This window comes from Sparus aurata, chromosome 18, assembly GCF_900880675.1.
Source record: "Sparus aurata chromosome 18, fSpaAur1.1, whole genome shotgun sequence".
Lineage (NCBI taxonomy): Eukaryota > Metazoa > Chordata > Actinopteri > Spariformes > Sparidae > Sparus > Sparus aurata.
In genome coordinates this window covers 7,386,865-7,411,346 of record NC_044204.1, presented here as the reverse complement: position 1 = coordinate 7,411,346, position 24,482 = coordinate 7,386,865, and the positions used below count along the sequence as shown (strand labels likewise).

General features: G+C 42.3%; 1 protein-coding gene across 1 annotated transcript in view; it reads left to right on the top strand.

Moving 5' to 3' along the window:
* afg2a (AAA ATPase AFG2A) overlaps positions 1-22,867 on the top strand; it is a 119,160-nt gene extending 96,293 nt beyond the window's left edge. Inside the window, exon 17 of the mRNA XM_030396667.1 lies at positions 22,388-22,867. Coding sequence (XP_030252527.1) covers positions 22,388-22,567 — 180 coding nt within the window. The 3' untranslated portion in view covers positions 22,568-22,867. The remainder of the gene's footprint in view (positions 1-22,387) is intronic.
* Positions 22,868-24,482: the final 1,615 nt, after the last annotated feature.

Here is a 24,482-nt window from a genome sequence, read left to right as displayed (position 1 = left end):
ACATTGAGACACTACCAAACTGATTGATTATGCGTTGTCAAGGCGACTCTACTGTCAATCAGAACGTTTATTCATGTTTAACTATGGATGTTGGATAGAGTACATTAATGATTCATCATTTAATCATAATCTTCTAGAGAATTCCTCAAGGTAAGATACCAGATTTCCAGGCATGTTGACACAGACGCATGTGTGTGCACTCCAGCCTCTCCTTCAGCAAGCTCATAAAACTGTTAACCTGTTCTAAAATCTGGTTTGATCAGGACAGGGAGGTTCTGAGGTGCTTCCGTCTTTCCTCTCGACATTATGATCCTCGCGGGGGCCGGTGTGAGGTTATATCATATAGGGCCTCCTCATGTCCTGAAAGCTCGCACCCTCTCCATGACTCCTAACTTGGATGCCCCCACCCATGTACACCTGGTGGAGGTATGCAATCAGAAACCAATCCCCCGCTATCAGGTGTTGCGTTTGACATCGGGGTTTCTGGGATAGTGTCTCATCTGTGGAATGGAGGGTTGCAGTCACTTGCCACTGAGTTCTTGAAACCCCACAAAAATTCGAAGACGTGCCACGGTTGAGCTGATAAGAGTTCATGAGTGGAAAAAAAAAAGTTGAGTCCCACCTGTGTAGGTATTATATTTTTACATACCGATGCTATAGATCAAATTAGATTAGATGAACCTTCAAACTCCCATGATCACTGAGGGGAAGTCTGAGAGAAAACAGGATACAGATAACAGCGCAGCGCAGGACTGAAGATAATGCTGTGTTTACGAAGAAAAGAGCCCCGAGGGACAAATGCAACAAATCAGCAAGCAAATAAACAAGTATTTAGTCGGAATTCACTGGCTGTGACTGCAGATTTGTCCCATCAAGACTGGACTCGCTCTTCAGGCAGGGCGTTTTATGTTTTAACATCAAGACACCAGCAAATGCAAAGTGGTACTATATTTAAGCATTGAACAGTTTTCGAGTAGAAAGGCTCGTCGTTTTCCTTTTTTTTTAACTGACTTTTACAAAAAAAAACCTGGTAGATCGCTCTTTCATCTGGATGTTATCCCCCTGCAAATCCAAGAGTGTTTGTGTTTCCTGCTGCAGGAAGACACAGATCACTGCAATTTACTGTCTTCCAATGTTAGCCACTCAGAAAATGTCTCTGGTAGCAGAGAGAGAAAAGACATCAGGGCAAATTAGCTGCTGATTATGTGAGTTCCTCTGAATCAAAGATAGTATTATAGAGTTCAACTGCAGCATGTTTGCACTGCAAAACAGCCTTTTTTTATATGGACTATTTAGTCTGATTTACAGATATAACAGTAAGGATGAATGCCCTTGGGAGGCAAATCGGGCAACTCACTTGCCAGATTGAGGAAGTGGTAAAAAGAAAGTTAAACACATTGCTCTCCCCAGAGCTGATGATTCTAAAAGTATGTCTTTTTCTTTTTCTTCTATTGAGAGAGTTGCACGTACGCAGAACCGATCAGGAACTCACTAGAACATTGCGCAGGGGGGCGGGGTTATAGACATTTATGAGCCGAAGCACAAGTGAACATTTCAATTTATCCTGGAAACGAGAGTTTAGTTTGGCAGCATCAGAGGATTTGGCTGAAACTCCATCTACGCTTTATGCAATTTGCGCAAGTTGTAGAGTAAAGCTGATACGATTAAACTCGACAATTAACTTCAGTCTTTGTTGTTCTTTGAAAATCCCTGATAAAACCTTTTTATAGGGGTAAGTAAGTGGATTTCTGACCTCTGAAAACAAGATTGTAAAATACACGAATGTAGCCAAAAGCTCAATTATAGATGAGAACAGCACCTACAGAAAGAATTTATTGTCACATCTGTTACCTTATTTTAGGTGACTTAAATCATAACGAACAGCGTTTCTTAATGTTCCCCAGACTTGCGCTGTTTGAAGTGCATGTTTGACAAATAAAACTTTATGGCAGAATTAATGTTTTTCATTCAAATTGTGACACCAAACAATCATCTCAAACTCTGTTACGAAAATAGAGCAACAGAAGAATCCTAACGGCACCAAATATTTTGTAGTTGTTGTTTTCAGACATGCAGTGTTAGGCAAAAATATATTTCTGTGTAAGATTTAGCATTTTCTCAGTCAGCATCACGACAGGCTGCCATTCCACACACTCCCTGGCCCAAATTAAATCTTATATAACGTGGAGGAATGAGTGGTACTTGCCTTGTTGGGGACACTCAGTGTAGCTGGACCTCTCTGTTTCTCTGTGACAGCGCTGAGCCATTATATTTGACTTGGCACGCTAACTCGTAATGCAGTAGGCAGCTGGGTGAGCCGCAGCCGACGAACATCGGTCAGCCGCGCGTCAAGAACCCCGCGCTGCCAGGGAGCGAGCTGGATGAAGGCTGGGAGGGGGGGGGGGGGGGCCTCATAATTCAACAGTGAGATGCTTATTGACGATGGAGGCCACTGAGGAGAGTCCAGTTTCAATGTTCATATTGTCCATGTCTCTCATTGTTGATACATGGCAGCTTGAGGGTCTGCAATGGAACCTGTAGATGCTTCTGAAAATCTAAATACACTGGGAAAAAAGCAGAATATTTATTTTCCTCTAATATTAAAGGGAAACTCTCCTGGATCACTATAGCATATGTGAAAAAAAGCATAGCAGGTAATGTAGGCACCTTGTTTTGAAAAGCATTCCACTGGTCTAACATTGCAGAACTCGAGGTATTGCCTTTTTTATTCCACGCGTCGTTCTTCCTTTTCCAGATCCTGGTGCCTACGTTACCCAGAATGCAATTTAGTGACACCTTATCAGATTATCAGATTCATGGAACCATCTTCTGCAAAAGAACACATAACCTGAACACCTTTAAAATGTGATGCAATCCAATACAATAGCCCTGCGACAAGTACCATCGCTATAAACTTTTATCGCTATATATCAGAGAGGTTTCCGTCTTTGAAGAGTCGGTTTGTGGTGATGTTGTAAATTTAAGGTATATTTCATGCTCAAATAAGTCAATTTAAAAATGACCCTTTTTGTTTCAGGATAGAATTGGTGAGCATAAACTCTATTTAACACCCCACTATATGCTCTCACACACCTGGGGGTTGACTGATACGACCGCAGTCGTATCAGTCAACCCCCAGGTGTGTGAGACATGAAATGAAGAAAAAGCTCAAGCTGAAGCTCCACTTTCCCCGTCGCTCACGTTATGGTATGGGTGACGGACGGAACAGGCGCACTGAGCTTGTTCCCGTACGTAGTCTTGGCAGTCTGATGACCTGGAGCTTTGAATTTAATTACATTCCTGGGATTTCAGACTTGTCTGAGAGGAGGGGGAGGCAGGGTCGAGGGGAGTAGGAGGTGGTGGGGTCACGCAGGAGGACGCAGTTGTTGTCAGCTGGGAGCTAGCGGCTTGTTGAAATCACCTGTCTTCCTACCTGCCCGGAGTGACATCTGGTTTCCCAACCCTCGCCTTCCTGCTAAACCTTCCAACTGACAACACACACGCACACAAACACACACCTTTAATCACGCTCAGCCCAGAAAATTCCTGCCGGCTCTCCGTCTTCACCTCTGCCATCACTTTCCTAAAACAGAAGCAACATTTGATACTGTAATCGTAGTGTTGTCTCGCAGAAGAAGAAAGGCTTGACTTGCTCCCGAAGGAAGGTGTGATGCTACTCCACTTCTCTTTCTTTTTTCTTTTTTTTTTAATCTATGATCAAGCCCTGACAAGAAAAGACCTGGAGGATTTATTGCAGCCTGTCACATGCACCGAGTCAGTTCCAACTTGCTGAAATGCTGAAGCCCTCTCAGGTTTCCAAACAGCACTTTTTTAAATTTCAGTATCAGGAGATATCACTCTGAAATGAGGATTTTTACTATAGCGATGCAAAATGTATTACCTGTAAAACGACGGGCGAAAACTTGACGACACAGATACTCATTTTATTAACAGCGCTTTTATTTGTATGGGGACATTGTCAGTGAGCACATGTGCATGTTGACTTTCATCTCACGCCTGCTTTTTTTTTCTTTTTTGAACGATTCAACCAAACCCTAAACCCAGAAACAAATAAGTTTGTTAACGTTTCTTTTCCAAGTCCACATGTTGGGTTGATTGAATAAGCCCCCTGGAGGTTCACACATTTTTCATATGCATCTGGTGTTGTTGCAGCATTGACGGCGGTGTCTGCAATCAGAGAGAATTACAGCACTGTAGGCAGGAACAAGAGTGGGAGGTCATCATCCAGCAGCAGAGCAGTGGATGTGATGGCATGGACCACTTCTGTTACCCTGCAACTAAGTCTGTGTTGCACTATAACTTCCATATTAGACTAACATTTCACATATCATCAGTTAGCTGACTAAAGTATGTTCATTCAAGTGTCTGAAAACTTGTTCTTTAAACAGTTCTCCTCCTCTTGTGATCAAAAACACTGACCTTAGCTCAAGTCTGAGGCTGTTCTGTCATTTTTTGGAAATAAATATGAAATATAGCAACTTCTGACCAACCCATATCATTTTTAGATTTAAATTTAGTTCATTTTTTAGACTCATTCCCAACTCTTCCCCGACGCTTTTGGATGGCTGCCAACCTGACCACAAACCCGAAGTGTCTGTTTTTGACGAGTTGAGAATGAGACTCAAAAATATTCTTTCTTTTAAATTGGACCTTTAAAGTTGTTGGGTTTTCTTTCTCTGGAGAAAATCCTCAGGAACAATGTGTTTTTCCTCCATATGGTTTGTTCAAACCAAACAGAAAACAAGTATTGATAGTCACTAGGTGCAAAACTTACAGAAACTCAAACTTCATTAGCAGAGTCTGTCAGGGACCTCCCTGTGCTGTGTGATTGGCAGCTGACCTCCAGGAGGTGAAGTGCAAAAACACCACAGCAGTGAGCACTTAGCAAATGTTGACAAGTTGTTGACAAAAAAAAAAAAAAAAAAGAAGAAAATCAGGATTTCCGTGCAGGGACATAGTGAGAACAGAACTGAAAGTTGCTTTTTTGGATGCAGGACACGTAGATGTGACGACAGCTGGCGGGCAGTGCCAGCTCTGCTGCCCGCTCCACCTGCAAAGCTCACTGCGTTGTAACTTCTATCTCCCTTGAAGCGGGGATCGGTTGTTGAGGCATTTTAATAAAACCTCAAGGCAACTTCCAGCCGTATCAGAATATCTGTGTTAAGTCACAGATGCCTTTGACCGACCGCGACCTCCATAGCGGTGGGTCTTTTCCCTCCAACAGGGGGAGAGCTGTTTGGTCTGAGCCCAGGTGCCTGAGACGCTTGGCTGACAGCCATTCAAACTCACTGGCCCAATTGTTTTCTTAACTCTGTATTTTTTTTTTTTTTCCTTTTCACACTGGAAGGAGCAAGTCTGTTCCGATGTAGGACGCACAAATCAGGCTGATCAACAGTCTGCTTTGACGTCAGTGAGCCGCCTGAGATTCTTAATAGTGCCTTTTCAGTATGTTAACATCAACTTGATGAACGCCGATTGAAGCTTTTGCATCAATTCAAAGCTATAAAAAAAAAAGTTTGATCACAAATAAGGCCTTGTACGATGACAAACACACACACACACACACACACACACACACACACACACACCACAATGACACACGCACAGGAAGACAAATGGTTTCCTCTTAACACCTGTTGTGGTGTGGCTGTTCCTCCTCTGACTCTGTGTGCATGTCGTCTGTCTGATTTATGACCCGGTATTTGTTGTTGCAAAGATTTTTATCACCAAGGACACCGGCGCGCAAAAATGCATCAACGGAACGTGTTACTGTTTGGATAACAGCGACATTACACAACGCGCAAAGCTGATGTGTGCGTCAATCTGGGGAACTCTCAGAGAAATATAAAGAAAAAAATCTGTAATCATCATCAAATAAACATGTCAGCTTTGGTGGAATGCGTGTCTGACAAGATCTGGAGTTGGCTGAGATTTTCCAAAATATGGTTTAACCTCTGTGTGTGTGTGTGTGTGTGTGTGTGTGTGTGTGTGAGAGAGACCAAAGAGGCGGTCACGCTGCCACTCAGAAAAACATAGTCGACATGGAAAACACAGTCAATAGTTCAACAAAGGCTGCAAGGAAAAAGCCTTTCACACCTCTGTAACTCTGTGTGACTGTAAAACACTTCGCCTCACTTCCTCTCGAACAAGAACTCTCGCCTCTTATCATTGTGAATATGTTGTTCTTAGTCGACACTGCGGGTTAAATAAAGGTTAGAAAAGAAAACACTTCCCTCAACGCAGCCAGCGAGCGGGCTGCTTCGTGGCTCGCAAAAGGCCAACGATTGCCGAGAGGAAAATGGCCCCAATAGGCCCTAATGTTACGTTTTTTATATATAAAGCCTTCGCTGTGGTTTATGTGCATGTACGTGGCGAGCACAAATTGAATTCTTCCTGGGAAATATGAGCCCTTGAGCGGACAAGTCGTACTGTTTCCATTGGCCGGGCAAGAAGACAGAACGTGGGTAGCAAAAGCCAAAAAAGAAACAAATGGAGAAAGAAAGGAAGAGTAGGAATGGAGGAAAGCAGAGGAAGTTGGAGGAAAAGGTAGGAGGTGGATGCCAGAATATGGACGGAGAAGCAGAGGAAGGTGGAACAACCTGAAAAGAGCTAATAAAACTTGAGAATGACATCCAAGAGGGAAATACACAGTATCGAGGACACACCATTCACTCAGATTCAATTATATAAAAGGATTTTTAAGTGTGTTCTCAAAGGTAATAGAATGAATTATGATTTGCATTTAAAGTGAGATTATGTAACTTTTGAATGAACTGGTGATACCATATTTCCAAGTTTGAGAATTTCAATTCAAAGCAAATAAAACATGGAGCATATTTTATCACTCAGTACACAAAGGTTTTTTTTTTTTTGCAAAACACTTACTTGGTATGACAAGTAGCTTATGGTGGCTAATGTTAGCTAATGTGAGCAAACACATAAAAACTGTTTTATCTCTCTGCTGTACTTGTGTTTTAGCATAGAACAGAGGAACTCGGTGACGTCTTCAAAGCAGCTGACTCGCATATTCACTGTAACATTAACTTAATTACCACCTTTGGCCACAGAGGTCGGTGTTCAGCAAATGGTATGTAGTTTCGCTTTACAGGGGAAATCCACTGATTTCCCTGGCCAAATTCTTTTATGAAGGTGTTGGGCCATACTACTGCAAATGTAGGGGGCAGAGTTGTATATCTTGCCTTTTGTGCCTCCAGAGGAAACTATGGGAGGTTTGATGAAGTTGCCTCAAACGATTTCACTTGAATCATCGTTGGCTGGGGGACGAAGACGACTTAAAGCCTGTGCACGAGCAACTTCCTTGGACCCAGCTGGCTATCTTCTAGTTTAGCCCTCTGCTAACCTTAATGGGAATGAAATAATGTCATGTGAGATTTTCCAAACGTTATCTGACCGAATGGCTCAAATTCTGATAGTAAAACAAGTCATTTCATGGGGGTCTTGACAACCATTTTACAGCCACTTCTTTCTCAACGTAAAGAAGTTCAAGGCTAACACACCTGAAGCCTAACAGGAATAGTTATTGCTAACCAAACTGTCAGCAGCCTAGTTGGATTGTGGGTTCTCTACGTACTGGACTTTGACGAAGGAGAAGAATCCATAAAATAAACAAAAGGCACACCTAAATTGTTGTTACGCTTCTTCAGTATTGGGAAGATTACTTTGGAAATGTAGTTGGTTACAATAACAAGTTACCCTGTTGAAAATGTAATAGTAGTGTAACTATTTCAACTACTTTCTCAAAGTAATGTAACTAATTAAGTTTAATTACATTTTGATTACTTTTCTTAATTTTGAATGAAATCTCTCAACTGCTAACCATTTTCACATTTTAAGACCTATAGTGTGATAAACCTTTAACCATATAGTATGAGTCTGACCTTAGGCCTGTACTGCGAAGGAGGCTCACTTCCTCACTAAATGGAGCGACAACTGGCTGATTTCAGCCAAGAGGAGCAGGTTGTTTTAATGGAGAGAGTATGAGCGATACAAAAAAGCCTGATCACAGCCTGAAACAACAGTGTTGCTGCAAATATGACAAGATTTGACTGATTTTAATTTCTGACAGCTCTACATTGAGCTGCTTTTAAATATGAAGCTTCAGAGCAACAGCAACTGTTGTTTTAAACTGTGTTTTATATTGTTTTCATATATTTCACTGATCGCAATTATAAAATGCCAGTGTGTGTTTTATTGAAATCGAGGCAGCGTGTGCGTATGAAAATAGGTTACAGTGGGTGTTTTAGGTGCTGTAGCTACAAGCAAATCTCATGTTGTCTCTGTACAAAGACCTTTTTAAATGTGAGAAAACAGAGTAGACTACTCAAGATTTGTGTTTGGGCAACACATAACAGGCGAAACAATTAATTTATTCATGGCCACATTAAGTTAAATTATCTGTCCTGCTGCGAGCGTACAACTTCTTTTAGTGGTGACTGACTGTATATAAAAGTAAATAGGCTATAGCCTAATAAATGATCTCCTGAGTCGAATCGGATCATCAGTTGAGCAGCGTATCCCCCCAGCTGAACATCTGTAGGCGGAGACGCTCAGAGAGAAAGTGAACAGCAGCGGATCTGCGCGATCTCTCCCTCCGTACAAATGTTCTGATCCAGCCCCACTGGACTTTCAAAGTAAAGGTGACGTCAGCTGTAAATGAGTTAAATAGTGAAACAGCGGCGCTTTTATAGCCGATTTTATGATTAAACTCTGAACAGAACCTGGTTGGGACCAGGTTATGAGCTAAGCATTAGTAACCATGGTGATCTAGTCGGGTTAAAAGAGAGCCACCTTTGTAATACAGGGAAGCCTGGCTTCTGTCTGTATGAAGTGTTTTTTGTATTTCCAGCCCAGGAACATCTTGTGCGCCGCTGACACTGTTGCTGCTGAGACTGCCACTGTACGGTTTGTCGGTTTAGTCGAATGGCACATGACCAGACAGAGCCAATCACAAGCGTCAGTTTGGGCAGGAGGATGTTGATATGAAAAAAACTAAAAACAAACATGAATCCAGGGGGGCGAAAAACTATTTCATAAATCCGAGCTTTTGCGGCGATTTTTCAAATGTAACTTAAGTTGTAATCATTGAAATTTCCAAAAGCAACTGTAATTTAATTACATATTTTCTCCCAGTAATGTAACGGATTACAATTACGTACATTTTGTAATTAAATTACGTAACGTCGTTACATGTAATTCGTTACTCCCCAACACTGCGCTTCTTTATGTACATTTGGCATTGATAGTTGTCTCTGCAATACGTGTTGAATCTGGCAACCCAAAATTCTAGAGCGAAACGTTCACCTGTGTTCAGTCTTTGCTTGTCGTTTGTAGCTTTCTTGAATCACTAATGCATGTGAACAGTCACTGCGTGTATACAGGTACTGTGTATTGTGAAAGATGAAGCTTACAGGATAAAGAAAATGTATACACATCACACAGGTGGGCTTTACCTACCTTGACATTACCGGAAGGGCACACATCTCATATGCACAAACACACACACACACACACACACATACTCGCACGCACACAGACCTGAGTCTCCAGGTCACTTCACTGTGGGTGTGTTTGGTAAATATGCCATCCCTGCCTTCCCAAGTCCAGGGAGAATGTGGAGCTTTCATTCGTCTGATTAAGGGGCGAGGACAAATATGCCCTTAAAGGCAAGGCCCATTTATACCCCCCAACACACACACACACACACACACACACACCTTAACGCTGTGTAGCCCCAATACAGGTGCTATCCCACACAGGTCTTTCCAAAACATAAGGTGCGTAGGGGCCTGAGACGATAATGTTCTATTCATCCGCCTGACGTGGAAGTTATTTGGTAGGTTTTTGTAGGAGGATTCCATCTGAAACTAACTTTATTATCAGTGAGTCACGCAGCCGGGTAGCATCCTCCAGTTTCATGACTAATATTTTCTGTACGGCCAGAAAACATCAAACCTTCTCACACAGACACAGGTCACAGGTTAGATTTCTAGTCATTCAGAAAGCATTTCCCGAAGGCAGATGTCCTAATATATATTTATAGCAGATGACTTATTGTTTCGCTTTAGCCGCTATGAGAAGAGCCAAATACCAAGAAGTGGAAAAAGTACACACGCGCACACACACACACACTCTAGCAGAAGTGCAGATACCTGTGTAAAAAAAGAGTCTAATAAAAATAGATGAACTGATTCAGCTTTTACCAGATTCTTTCACTGAAAGTGAGAGAGCCCAGGCTCTGAAATATTAAAAGTATGAAAGGACATACTACCAGCCATTTCTGTGCAAAGCTAACTGAAGCCCAACCCATCCACGTCGCCGCCTCTGTCACTGCACGCATTTTCTGGCCGTTCCAGTCTCCCCCTGTGTCAGCTTCTGTCTCGTCACGTCTTTAACGTCATTTTGTCTCGCTGCGTCTTTGCATGATACGCAACGATAGGTTGAAATCAGCCTTGTGATGATGGGAAAGCGGCGAGCGAATGACGCAAAATAGAAAATAATCAATAATTCCTTCTCAAATGCATTAAAACTGAAGTCAAGAGCCTGTTTTGAGAATGTGAGGAGGAGAAAGTTAGTGTATTTGTGTTCAAATGTAGGCAGTTGAAGTAAAAAGTTGTCAGAAATGAAGAAAGTAAAGAACAGATTCCACAAGAAATCTGCTTCAGAACAGTCACAAAGTAGTTTTCCTCATTACCTCCTACCTCTGAAAACATCTCGTACATTTCATTCAATAACTTTGAAGTAATCTCGGTTAAATAATTTAGAATAAGATCTCGCTATATGCTCGACAATTCAGACAAATGTGATATAGTTACGAGACTATATATGTAAACAGACATGTCAGCACAGTACGGTAATATTGAAGTTGTGGGGGATTTTCTTGGGCCGACACGTCTCTGCCCTCGCATGCACATGTTCCCGTCTGCTGCCGTCCTCGCGTGTGACATCTTCCCTCCGTCTCTGTTGTCTCAGCTGTAACATGGGGCAAAGAAAAAGCCCACACCAACACACTTTCATCATCAGAGGTGTCTATGGAATCTAAATTCCTCTGCTTAGAGCGCGAGCACGTGCACGTTCATCCACGGCTCACACACACACACACACAAACACACACACACTCTCTCCACTCTGCTATTTATGATCATGTGCCATGTTTCCGTTCTCCCCCTCTCTCCCCACATGACTCTATCCCCTCCATGCTTAACCTCACCTCTCTCTCTCTCTCTCTCTCTCTCTCTCTCTCTCTCTCTCTCTCTCTCTCTCTCGCCTTGCAATCTCAAATAGGTTTCACATGGAGCTGTGGTCAGGCCTTGTTTCTCATGTCACTGCAGACACTTCCTCTTTGCCTTTTGGAGGATGAAACGTTGTATTTCTGGTTGAGAGTTTGGGCCCTGCGCCCCCGGCGATGTTTGATTTATGTATTATTGAATTTCCTCTCTGAAAATTGGATGCAGCGTGGCTTCTTTTGATTTTTTTTTTTGCCTGTGAAGGTGGCTAGGGTGACGGTGGTGATACTGCGGTGTGGTTGGAGCAGTTTTAGTGGTAGGAGTTAATATTTAGTTATTTGCATTAGAGCACCTCTTAGAGCCAATATCATGTGTGGCTTTAGATGTCAGCTCCCCAGCAAGTTATGCACGTTGGATTGTGTGTTTTCTGGTCTGATGTTCTGGAGTCTACAGTGTTGTTTGTGTAACTCGACCTTTACCTCGGGGTCTAGCATTCGATTACCACAATGGATGTCATCATTTTCCGTGACATCAAGATCAGCAGAGTGCTGTTTATCATTTTTACTTTTTTCCTGCACAGCAGAGCTTAAACCATTACATGATCATTATGTTTTTTTTCCTGCTGGCAATAAATATTTTAATAACAGATTATCAGTCAGTTTTTAAGCAAAAGGGCGATAGAGACTGACTAATACTTGGCTTTTTGGGGTTGATGCCCAACCAACTGTGGGTAAAATATTCAGATCTAGATATATCAGCCAGTATACACACAATTATCGTGGTGATCCCATAACAGTTGTTATCAAACATGTGACAATAGCAGAATTTTTTACAGTTTATCATTGAGTATATTGTCCAAGATGACACCAGTGCACTGTACTAGTAGATTGTATTAGTTATAACTATAAATGACCCCAAGCATCTTTTTCTGCATTATAATCTCTAAAAAAGAGGCTTAATATTGGTGCACAACATATGTATGCAGATACCGGAGATTTATTTATCGGTCAAGTTCTAAAATGCAACAGATAAACTAGTTCCAACTGTGAAAAATACATTGCGGATCGTCGGTCGGACAAGAAAAGCCATTTCAGGACGTCACCTTAGTCTTGAAGACATCACTCTGGGAAATTGTGATTAAAATTTAGCGCTTTTTTTTTTTTTTTTTTTTGCTGTCTGCGCTTTGAAGTCTTGCCTGCATGGTGACAAGATTCTGTTCCTGCACCTGTCTTATCATTAAAGTTTCAGCAATAATAGTTGCTTTCTTTTTGCATTTTATTGAAAAAGAAAATCCATTATTAGTCCCTTTATCTCGATCCACACTAAAAGTTAATGGGATCTATTTTTTCTAACAACCACCCTTTATTCAAGTTTTGAAGAAATGTGTTGTTGCTTTTGTGTAATCCTGCTGACAAGCCAACAAACAAACAAACATATGAAAACCTGACTTCCTTGGCAAAGGTAATCAGACAATAAGCGTTTTCAGCTTCTGGCTGAGTGTTTAACTGTTCATCAAGCAAACATTCATGTGTTTGCTGTTTAAGACCTTCTCATGAGAGATTGTACATGTTTGCATGAAGGCGTGTACCAATTAGGGTTACTAATGTGTGTGTATAAGTACACGCATTTCTACCTGTGTATGAATGTGTGCTTACACATTCCAGTGTAGCATGTGTGTAGGTGCACAGTGTGTGTCAGTACATATAAACCTTATCTGTGTGGTCCTGCAAGTGCAGGCTGTTCGGTATGAGCGTGTAAACACGTGCGCAAATGCATGTTCAGAGCATTATGAACTGTATGTAAGCAAGTGCAGTGTGCTGGGAGTGTGTGTGCACTATAGCGTATGTGTGCAGGACTTGTGGAGTGATGGAGGAGAGGTTTTGTGGGGGGGGGGGGTGTTTGCTCCTGTAACTGTGGCCGTTTGTGTGTGAGGGGAGGGGGTTGAAGCAGCAGGGAGGAGGGAGAGCACTGGATGTAGCCTGCTGTAGACACAAGGGCGGATTGATAGTAAACACACACTTTGGGTCTAGTGGATCTGCTGCCGGTAGCCTGGCTAACAAGCCCTTCATTAAGGCCGTCTGATACACTCACTGAGCACCTTTGTTGAAGTAGGAAGCGAAAAAGTACACCGGACAGATTCGACCCGAGAACGTTGGCATGCGCTGCCAGCAGTCGCAAGCTTTTTTTTTTCTTTCACCCCCTCCACCTCTACAGAAGGGTTTATTTCCGTCGCACTGAGCAGGTTGATTCATGGCATGCGCCACTTCTCACCTCCTTCTGGGGGGATTCTGCGGGAAAAGGAAGACAGATTCACGCAGTTCTTTTGGTGTTAATGTGTAGGACGCACGTCAGGTGTCGTTGTGATCCTCTGGGTTTGCGGATCACTGCATTTTTGTGTGTTTGGTGTACAGTGTGTTTGTGGCACACAGTTGAGTTGAATTTTTTGTTTATTTTTCATTTCTCTTAAGTAATTCTGACACACGGTACAGGATATTTCCATTTTTAATGCACCTGTTTACACACGTCCTTCTGAAGTGAATGCTAAAAGTTGTCACAATCACCCTTTTGCACTCCCATCAAAACGTTGATACTCCTGACTTTTTATTCCACTCGTTTATTTCTGCTAAGTGCTAAAAAGTGTTGGGTGTGTTTATGTTACCCCCGCTTTGCTATGTTCCTATTTGTATTCTGTTATTCTTCGCTCTATCTTGTTACCGTTCGCTGCTACGGTGACCTAATTTCCTCTCTAGGGTTGTTAAAAGTTGTGTGTTGCCTTATCTTACAAGGACAACAGGACCTCACATACAGTGCTGGACGCGCTGTAGTATATCACTCTGCATACGTGCTTGCATCCAAAGTGCTATCGCCTGTGTACATTCAGGCAGCGTGATAGGGTGTAGTTGTGGCTACAGAGGGAAATACGGTGCACCAGTAGAGCATAAAGGCCACTGTTGTATCCAGGGTTTCGTGTTGTGGCACCCTAATGGCTGGGAGCATGGGAGGCGAGCGAGGGCCTGCAGGCCTGAGCAAAATGTGGCCCGCACATGCCCTTCTTAACATCATAGCCATATTAAAATGGTTTCTCTGACCGATTTCCATCCGTCTCAATACTAACATTTTAAATCGGACACTGATACAAAATACGGTACACTGGGCCCAGTTTTTTAGAACAATAGAAACAATAGTATTGAATATGAGTGAAATATACAAAATACAAAGTGTTTAAGGAGTAATCACAAAGAACAACGCCCAATAAAGAATAAGAGTACATTAAAAATAAACTCAAATGAAACCAATATTATACATGAGCTCAGTCTAGAGTCTGTTTCCAATGGTGCGCTTACGTTTGATTAGTAAAAGATGCTAATAAAAACCTTGCTGAAGCACGTAAGAAATCCTTTTTGCAATGTACGCGTGTGGTCTATAAATCTTAAATTGACGTAACCTGCCTTGTGATTTCTCTTTACATAGTGCTGTAAAAGTGAGCGTTTAGACGGCAATAGTGAAAGATCAAAAGAGTAAATCAAACAAACAGCAGACGACATCACGGCGGTGGCAGAGGAGGTCGAAGCCAGGCGACAGATGTTATTACGTGGACTAAAAGGTGTGATGACCGGCGAAGCCAAACGCGCTGCTTGAGAGTGTTTTGCCACTAGGCATGGATTATAAAGCTCACAGGAAGTTCACCACAAGCTCGGACACTTACGCAACCCGAACTGTAATACCCCTACATAACCAGAAGGAAAACCACTGACCAGTGTCAAGTCTGAAACATACTTAGAGGTAAGATTATCAGTTAGATTATTACGTTGAACTTCTTGTATTTTTTTTGTGCTTTGACTCTTGTCTGTTTAAAGCGAAACTCTCGCCAAAAAGCAACCGAGGCTTTATTTGGGATTGAATATGAGTCAAACCTTTGTGTAAATTCATAATTACGACGAAAGAGGCACTTTTAAGATTTACCGTAGTTTCGGTTTTGGGCACGTTAATTTTGAACGGGAGTGCATGCTAGCATCAAAATCGCTATTTTTAGAACACTAAGAAGGCTCGACACAACATGAAACTTTGCTCATAGTATCACCAGGGTCTCTACTCATGAACAAGAGCATTGAGAACATTGTTTGTGTACACAGAGTTTATGAAAAAGAACGTTTTTGAACTACTCACGTTAGCTGCTGTGCTGTCGAGCCTTCTTAGTGTTCTAAAAATAGCGATTTTGATGCTAGCATGTCCTGCTCCATGCACTCCCGTTCAAAATTAACGTGCCCAAAACCGAAACTACGGTAAATCTTAAAAGTGCCTCTTTCATCGTAATTATGCTTTCACACGAAGGTTTGACTCATATTCAATCCCAAATAAAGCCTTGGTTGCTTTTTGGTGAGAGTTTCGGTTTAAGTGGATTTTTCAGGAGGTCGACCAACCTTCCATTCGCTCAAGACCGCATTCTTCTTCTTCTTGTACACTAAACTGTTTCATTCAGCGCTCATCTGCCCTCTGAAGGATAAACTGGAAGTTGATTTCAGCATGCATAAAACCGTATTTTGAAACATTATATCGAAACAAGCGAAACCTTTACTACACTGAATGATCGAAAGGATCTAAAGGACTTTTCCTGCCTGCATTAAATGACCAACAGACAGCGGAGGTAAATGTGATCGCCAGCCTCCAGAGAACATGTTATTATGGTGGCCTGACCCCCCGTCTCACCATCTCACCACGGTTACTGACAGCGATTCTGAAGAGTAATGGTTACAAATGTTCAGCGAGACTTAAAGATGTCCTAGCGTAGATTTAAGTCTTTAATAATAAGAGTGTGTGTGTGTGTGTGTGTGTGTGTACTTTAATGGGAGGCTTGGTTTCAGAGGGGTTTGAGAACCACCAGGGGAAACTTGTCATTAGAGGAATATGTGGAAACAAGGATGTGACGGGCGCTCCAATTGGATATCTATCACTTTTCCAGCAACCCATTTTAAAAAGCTCTGCGGTTTAAGAGGCTCTGCTGACATTTTATGAAGGTGGAATGACTGACACAGGGATTCCGGACATTGCTGCTGGTGGTGGATGTGGTGGAGGAAGGAGGTTTATTCTTCTGGTTAGGACAAGAGGCGATGAAATAAATATTATAGTTTTATGTCCCTTATTTATATTAGATTGATGTTCTCCATATTGTTTTTGTACCGCTGCTACTTCTCGTCTACTCTGTACTCTTGTGCGTTGCGCAAATTGTAAAGCTTTCACGCAGTCTTGGAATAATTGGGCCGTATAAAAACATAGCCTTGACATGAATCAAGTCGATAACTGTGAAGTTCCTCCTACAACAGTCACCAGCCACCAGTAGAGGACTGATTCATGGATCTAACACTTTTCCTCAGATCTGAAACGGACTCATTGGAAACCTACTCCAACTGGACATACTTAATTATTTGTAAAGGGACTTGAGGACCCTCAAAATGCAAACTAAACACCAGGGTTCATTGTTATTATCGTTCAAAAACAAATGTACAATCACTGTTACACTGTTTGTGTCTGACCTGACACTAGTCAAAGTTTGGTCAGGTTTAGGCAAAAAAAAACAAAAACCAACAACCTGATTATGGTTTACAATTTGAATGTTAAGGAACAAGTGTTTCCAATGTCAGAGACCAAAGCAGAACATCCGGCCCAGTATCGCAGCGTTTCCACAAAGACGTGACAACATTTTGACAGTGAAATGGAAAATTTGCCTCCATGTTGTCCAAAATGACATTGTCTACCTTTCCGTAACCAAAGTGAATCCTATAAATTAAATTCTGTGAGTGTTTCTTGAACTAAAAATATCTTCAACCAAAGTGTTTTTGTTGCCAAAAACCTTACCACCCTGGATTCTGGCGTGACGGTCCTGACCTTTTTGTGTGCCCACCATCCACTCAGACTGTCTCCCCGCATCCCCAGCTCAATTTAAAGTCTGCTGAATGATAATATGAAGAGAATGATTCAGCGAATACTCCTATGAGTCAGTCACAGGCGTTACCGTTTAACCTGAACCAGTTGCGATGGAAGAGCTTATTGTACAAATCGCAACTCTAAACACTTTTTGCTTCTTCATCCAAACCTCTCTCTCTCTCTTTGACTCACTCTCAGGCTCACTTTTGCGAGGGTCATCTTGAGTCAGCAACTTTTTTAGCCCGTCTCCAAACTGAGAGGCTCTTGATGATGACTTTTTTTTTTTTTTTCTTCTTCTTCTTCTTCTTCTTTTCGTTTGCTTTGCCTTTTTTACGACTGGCGGCGTGCCACGTCCAGGAACTCTGAGCTCGCCCACATCACCAGAGAGCGGCCACTGCAATGCATCAGCTCAGCCCCCGCCATATATTTAAGTGATTGCTGACATAATTTATGAAGGGAATGAAAAATAAAGTCTGCATCGCAATAAAAATTTTAAGAAGAGAGAGAGAGAGAGAGAGAGATCTATAATTTATTTGGCCTGCCACAAGTCAGCACTCTTGCCCCCCCCCCCTCCCGGCACACACACACACACACACACACACACAAACACACACACACACACACATTTCTGTGCTTCTGCAGTTTTCTCCTTCCTACTCTTTTTCCCTCAGAAGTGCGGGGGGCCCATCTTTAGGGGGTGGTAGGTTGTTTTCTTTATTTTGGGGGGGTGAGGGGTATCACGGTGGTGCTGGACTCGAGGCGGGGGGGTCGGCGCTGGATTTTTTCGCTCCGCTGTAGGAATGCCTTCACGTTTACAAACAAACTGGCTCTTTCGCTCACCCTGTTTGCCTTTGTGGCTTTAGTTTTCTTTTTTCAAGGCCTGTACGGGCAAACACACAGCAGGAAACATTGACTTGTTGATCGCCTTCACAGACCAGCTCATAAACCCAGCCAGCATGAATGTGGGGGCCTGTGTGTGTGTGTGTGTGTGTGTGTGTGTACTTCCTCCCTGTTTTTAATAAACCCAAAGGGGTGTCTTGGAAGTAAAGAACCAAATAATTATTAACTGTTGAATCAGGAGACAGAGGCACGGGGGGAGGCTCACATGTCCTGTAAGTCGAGTTTCAACGTAAATACGAAATTACTGGGTGATTGTGCAGTGAAGTTTGTCTGTTCCTGTTTATGGATGTTGCTTGGAAACAACACTAAATCACATTGTTCAACATGTGGCATCCCTCTCGCTCTCCCACGCACTCACTCGTTTTTTTTCCTCCGCCCGCTCGCCCTCGCTGCGTTTGTAAACAGGGGACCGGGGCTACACGGCCTCATTGTTTTGCATCATTATTACTGACAGGCCTAAATGACTTGAATGATGGGAAACCCTCATACAGAATTAACCCGGTCCCGTGTGTTTACCCTGCTTAAATCACGTTGCACATTGGCTTGAAACAGAAAAAAGGACGGGAGGGGGGAAGCAGGCCTCAACATCCTGACATCTGCAAAGCACCTGTCCCGAGCGGCGCATGCTAGCAGAGCACATTCAAGCGGCTATCTCCCGTCATTTTAGCCTCCAGCCTTGAAAAAAAAAACAAAAAAACATTACTGTCATGTGCTTTATCAGTTGACGACCTCTGCTGTTATTTGTTCCTGTTTCCACTAAATGTATTGTATGTGTTTAATTCAAGATGTGGTGATTTAAAATTCGGACTTAAATCTTGTGCATTTGAATGCTGTTAAAGAATATTAGTCCTAGAATGATATTTGTTTCACCAACTATATTTTTATAGATAGGCAACTCAAAATCAATGCAGTTTTTTTTCAATTTTTCTTTCTACACTTGATATGCACAGTCTGGGAAAAGGACTTTTCACTTCGAGCTCCGGATACTTTGATGCATAAAAAATTCATGAAAAACTCTTTATTCATGAATGCCCTCAGTTGAAAGAGTCGGCTGACTGGGCCTTAATAGCCTAACTAGCTGCACAGAAAACCAAGCAAACTGGCAAAAAAAAAATTATCCTTTTTGACAGTAAAATCTGTTATCCCCTCCTCCTTACTTGCCTACAGCTGATCTCAGTGAGGACACTACATTTTCTTCTTCTTAACATTTTGCACACTAGCCCAGCCATAACCTACTCACGACTTGTCCATTACAAAAATCAAAAAAAAAATATTTCCTTATTTTATCAATAAAATGCAATTTTGTCCAATTACTTTCCTCTTTTTTTTCTTTTAAAGAGAGTCTAGTTTATTGTGCAGGGTTATCAGACACAGGCCAACCTAATCGCCTGAATACATGTTGCCAATGGACATGCAACTTTATGTTTCTTTCGTTTCAATTTGTGATTTTGTGCTGTCGAACATTGTGCTAATGCTGTAGTTCAGTTTAGGCATGAAAATCACCTGGTTAGGGTTAGGAAGCATCGTGGTTTGCTTTCACCTGGTCCTGTTTCCACAGTACTGCAGGAACATATCCCATCCTTTCATTAAAAATACCTATTTCTGGCTTTTGACGTGAAACATATTGTAGACATGGTTGTATGATACGTATGAGACAAATTTAACACATCCACAGTTTTTAGAGTTGCACAATGCCAACATTTTATTCTGTTGACTGGACTGCAAAGGCAAACGAAAAGAGCCTGGCAATGCTTACTTGCTTACATTTGTGAGCTAGCTACATTAGCTACCAACTACTATTTGGCCTATAATCTTGTACCTCTTCCATCCCACGTTATTTAATATCACAACAAACTGTTAGTTAAATGTGTATGCTACTCAGCAAACAAGCAGACAACAGCATAAAATAGTGGACTTGGGTGGTGAGCAGGATGAACCGTACTAAAGCAGTAATACATATGCTAACTTTGCAGCCATTAGCCAGATGACTTGTAGCCTACATTCTATCTCCTTAAAGAATACAACTATAGCTAGGTCAAGCCTTATGTCTTGTTTAGCCAACAAAGTGTCATTTTGTAATCAGACCTTCAGCATTTTTTGAATCATAAGAGGTCGTTTTGTTTTTTAGAAACTAAAACTTGAAAATAAACAGCCATGATTAGCCTCAAGCACAGGCTTGCACATCATTGTAAATGCACAGTTTTTCAATCTGTGACCATTTAACTGGCATGCAGACATTATTTGATTTAATGGTATGTATTCATTGGTAAGGTGCAAAACAGCAGGCCCTCACATCCAGTGTCAATGGACAGTGAAACATGCATAATAGCTGTAAACTATTCCACTCTACTGCACATGTGAGTCCTCAGTATCATCTTGCATGTCACGCAGTGTGTCAGTGCAGCTGTAGAGGGAGGGGCAGCGACCAGCGGCGCTCCGGTCCACTGAACAATTTCAGCGCACCCACACTGCTCTACATGCATACTTTCACTGTTCACTATTCCACTGCGCTGCTGCACCACATGACTGCCTGTCCCACTAACCTCCCACCTGACGTTATCAGTGGCTGTACAGGCGAATAGTTTCCTGCGAGCCTGTTGTTGGAGGGAGTTGTGTAAGCTGCCCCGGCTCAGAACAAAGCCGCGTTTCTAGAAAGGGAGGAGGGTGGCACTGCTGGGAAAGGTGCCTGGCCTTCATCAGCCATCGCCACCAATTCGGAAGTGAGTCACTCCTCCGCCGCGTGCAGAATCTCTCCCAAAGGTCACCTGTGAAATTACCGCAGCACTCCTCCATGTCAGACGTTACATAATTGCCACAGTACTGTAGTAAGGAGGCTGCAGTAAGAGTACGCTATTTACACTCTAGAAACGGTCGAGCATTAAGTCATTCAGTACAAGTTTTCCTTGAGTACTTCCATTTTCTGCTACTTTATACTTCCACACCACTACATGTTGGAGGCACATATTTTACTTTATCCTCATTACATTTATTTGATCATTTTAGTTACTTGTTGCATGGCAGATGGCATGATAGCAGTACATTTTGACTTTAATACATTTATAAGTACTATTTGTATGGAAGTAACGCTGAAGTAACCGGGTACCTTTACTTTTACTCAAATTTGACTGTAGGCTAGTTTTTAAGAACACTAAAAATAATAATATTAGTTAAATCAAATCAAGCAGAAGCAGCTTTTCTACCTATATGTTGCACGTTGATGCCCAGTTCTTTTTCATGGCTGCTATTTCTATCGTCATTAGACGTCCTTGTTAGCTTGAGTTAACTTATGTCCCAACAAGAATTATTCGGCCACATACAACAGCGAATGAGATAAAGAGATACACTTTTGTGTCCAGGGGCCTAAACTAAATGTCCTCTCTCTTTTCCAAACTGGATCGTAGAACATTGTCTTGCGACTCTGTGCCAGCTCCTTCCAAATTATAAACGTATCCATTAGGGGATTGTAAGGTAATGCTCATACATAAACCTTTGTTGACCTCGAAAAAATATGATGTTGAGGTTGAGGCCACTTGATGCAAATGAGTGGTGTCCAGTGTGATTCCCTGACTCTGAAGAATAAAGAATCGGAAAAACATTTGCCCCAGCATGTGTCGACAACAGCTGCTGAGGTTGTACTGTTTATCAATAAACCTTATTATCCAAAATGAGAGCAGCGCACTGAAACACTAAACTTCACTGGGAAATGTAATTACCCTACGCATCTTTTTTCTGTATCATAATCTCTGAAAACAAAGGTTTTCATATTGTGACGTAACCGATGATATATATACCAAAACCAGTATATCTGTGATAAACCAGCCAGTTCAAACATATTCATGGGACTTGAATAAATACAATATACAGGAGTGGTTGCGGAGTTGAATAACAATACATTACAATTACTGTACATGGCTTTACACAGAGTCAAAGGGATGGATGCATCCTAATGTCATCTGTATCATAAAATTGTTATTATATGAGTTTTCTTTCCATCTTTACTTGCAGTGCACGGGCGGTCACGACGGATTTCTGTCACCCGTCTCTGTTCGGCACAGTGTGTAGGGATTATTTGCAGTTTGATTCGAGCGGGTCCTGCTCGTGTCTGTCCCTCTGTGTGCTGCGACGCTTTTGATGTTTCAGTGCATTTCCCTGAGAGAGATAAATAAAGTGCTTTTCCATCACCGCAACACATCTCCCTCTCAGTGTCCTGTCGCTGAGGGCCATCAGCCTGCGCTCACATGATGCGGTGGTGTTAAGCTCTGCCCTGACAGCTGAATATCTGTGTCTGTTTCCTGTCCCAGATAACGGCAGTATGCAGAGAGGCCGCCCTCCTGGCCCTACAAGAGGACATCAAAGCTCAGCACGTCGAGGCCAGACACTTTGAAAGCGCCCTGAATGCCGTGAAGCCGCGGATCCCCGACTCTCTCATCCAGTCATACATCAGCTATCAGCAGCAGCACAGCCGCCTGTGCTTCTTCTGACCACATTGCTGAGGAACCCCTGTCCTCGCAACTCGAGTATTATTTCAAACGCAAAGGTTTTCTGCTAGACAAGCGCAAACATAGGAGAAGAAACTGATAGGAAATACCAAAAGCTCACTGAAAGGTTGATTTCTTTTCTGTTGTTGCTGTTGTTCCGAGTTTCTATCTTAAATGTGGTTGTGGTTCGTTACTGGCAAACACATCATGCCAAAAAGAAAGTGTATTTTTCATGAACTGTTGTCGTGTTTGATCATGTACAAGATTAACAATGTAATAAATAAATTATGTATGTGTTGTTGCCTCTGGTTGCCTTTTTATGAGCAAGTTAACAAAAGAGAACCAAAGGAACAAAAAACAAAACAGTCATGAAAAAGCGAATAAACACTGGTGATATTTAACATAAGAGGGAACCTGCTGTCAAAACCATGTCATTCTCGGCTAACATAATGCTAAGATTGTTTCGTGGTTTAAAAGTGTGTTTTTCTGGGCGCAGGGTTGGACTGGAGCTTAAGACTGGCCTGTGTCAGCTCAGCCTTCAGCGACTGACAATGTGCCTGTTCTAATCTTAGATTAGGACAGACGCTTGGATAAAGCGCTCGACACTGCTTGATGTTATATAGGATACTGTATCTGCTATATCTGCTTTCTTGGGGGGTTTTTTCTCTGTTTTTAAAACAATGAAATCTGATTTAAAGCGATGACGTCAAATCATTTGGAGCACATATTTGCGAATGCATCTAATTTACAAATGCACCAAGAAAGTTGCTGGTGAAGTGCTTGAATGAGGCTGCGTGAAAGGCGGAGGGACCCGGAGTATCTCTTGCTCTTCAAAAACACACCTCCACTGATTGCAATTGACAAAGATTGCATTAAATCCCAGGTTGTAAAGACTGATAACACTGATGGTGGAAAGCATGATCCCTCTAATCAGAATATCACACGTGCTCCATTGCAGGAACATCTCTGGAGTTAGAAAGTACAATTAGTAATTAATTTAAAAAAAATTAAGTAAATAATTATAATTATATTTGGGGACCCCTGATGGATCCTAAACCATTAGTTTGTGGAACTGTTGCCTCACATCCACGGGGAGGAACACAGCCACGGCTGGTATATTCATCACATCCATGCATGGAAAATCAGCTAATTGCTGTAATCGTGAGATTTCCATCCGCACTTCCGACCACTAAGAGCAGGGATCCAGGCGGCCATCTGTCGGTCTACCAGGATTTGCTTTATCACCAAGAAGCTGAATTTCTTCCCTGCGCCACAGAGTCGCTGCAACAGTCCGTTAACTCTAACAGCGTGCTCTTTTTCTGGAGCATTTGCCGACCCTGAATAGCGCTGGAGGTCTTTCATCTATTGATTTTTCCATTTGAATAGGATAAATTGACTTTGTATTGAACTTCCTTTTCTCATGGATCCGGATGTAGCGCATCCGCGACACCAATCAAACCAGACAGTCAGGAACAGAGGGGAGGGGGAGGGGGGAGGTCTGGAGTGAGGGGAGGAGGGGGAGAGTCTTTCCCCCGGCTGCAGGGTTGCTTTTTTCTTAAGGTGGTCCTGGATTAAACCCCCTCTCCAGTAACCACCACCACCACCAGTATCACCCCCACCCCCCCATCCAGTCAAAAAAAAAAAAAAGCCCATGAAACTTGAAATGATGGGAAAACGTCCACATGAGAGCGTCACGCCGGCTGCAGGCTCATCGCGACACGTTACCTTTCCTCTGATGACATGCGTCCGTGCGTAATGGGAACATTCCAGAGAGGAGAGAAGACATCCTGTTGATGTTTACTCCCCGAAATGTCTATAAAATGACACAGTTGTCTGTGCAGCTGCCTCGGTGCGTTTTAATAGAGTCCAGATTCACTTTAATGTCCTTTAAACGTTGTCATAACGATTTCATATGTGG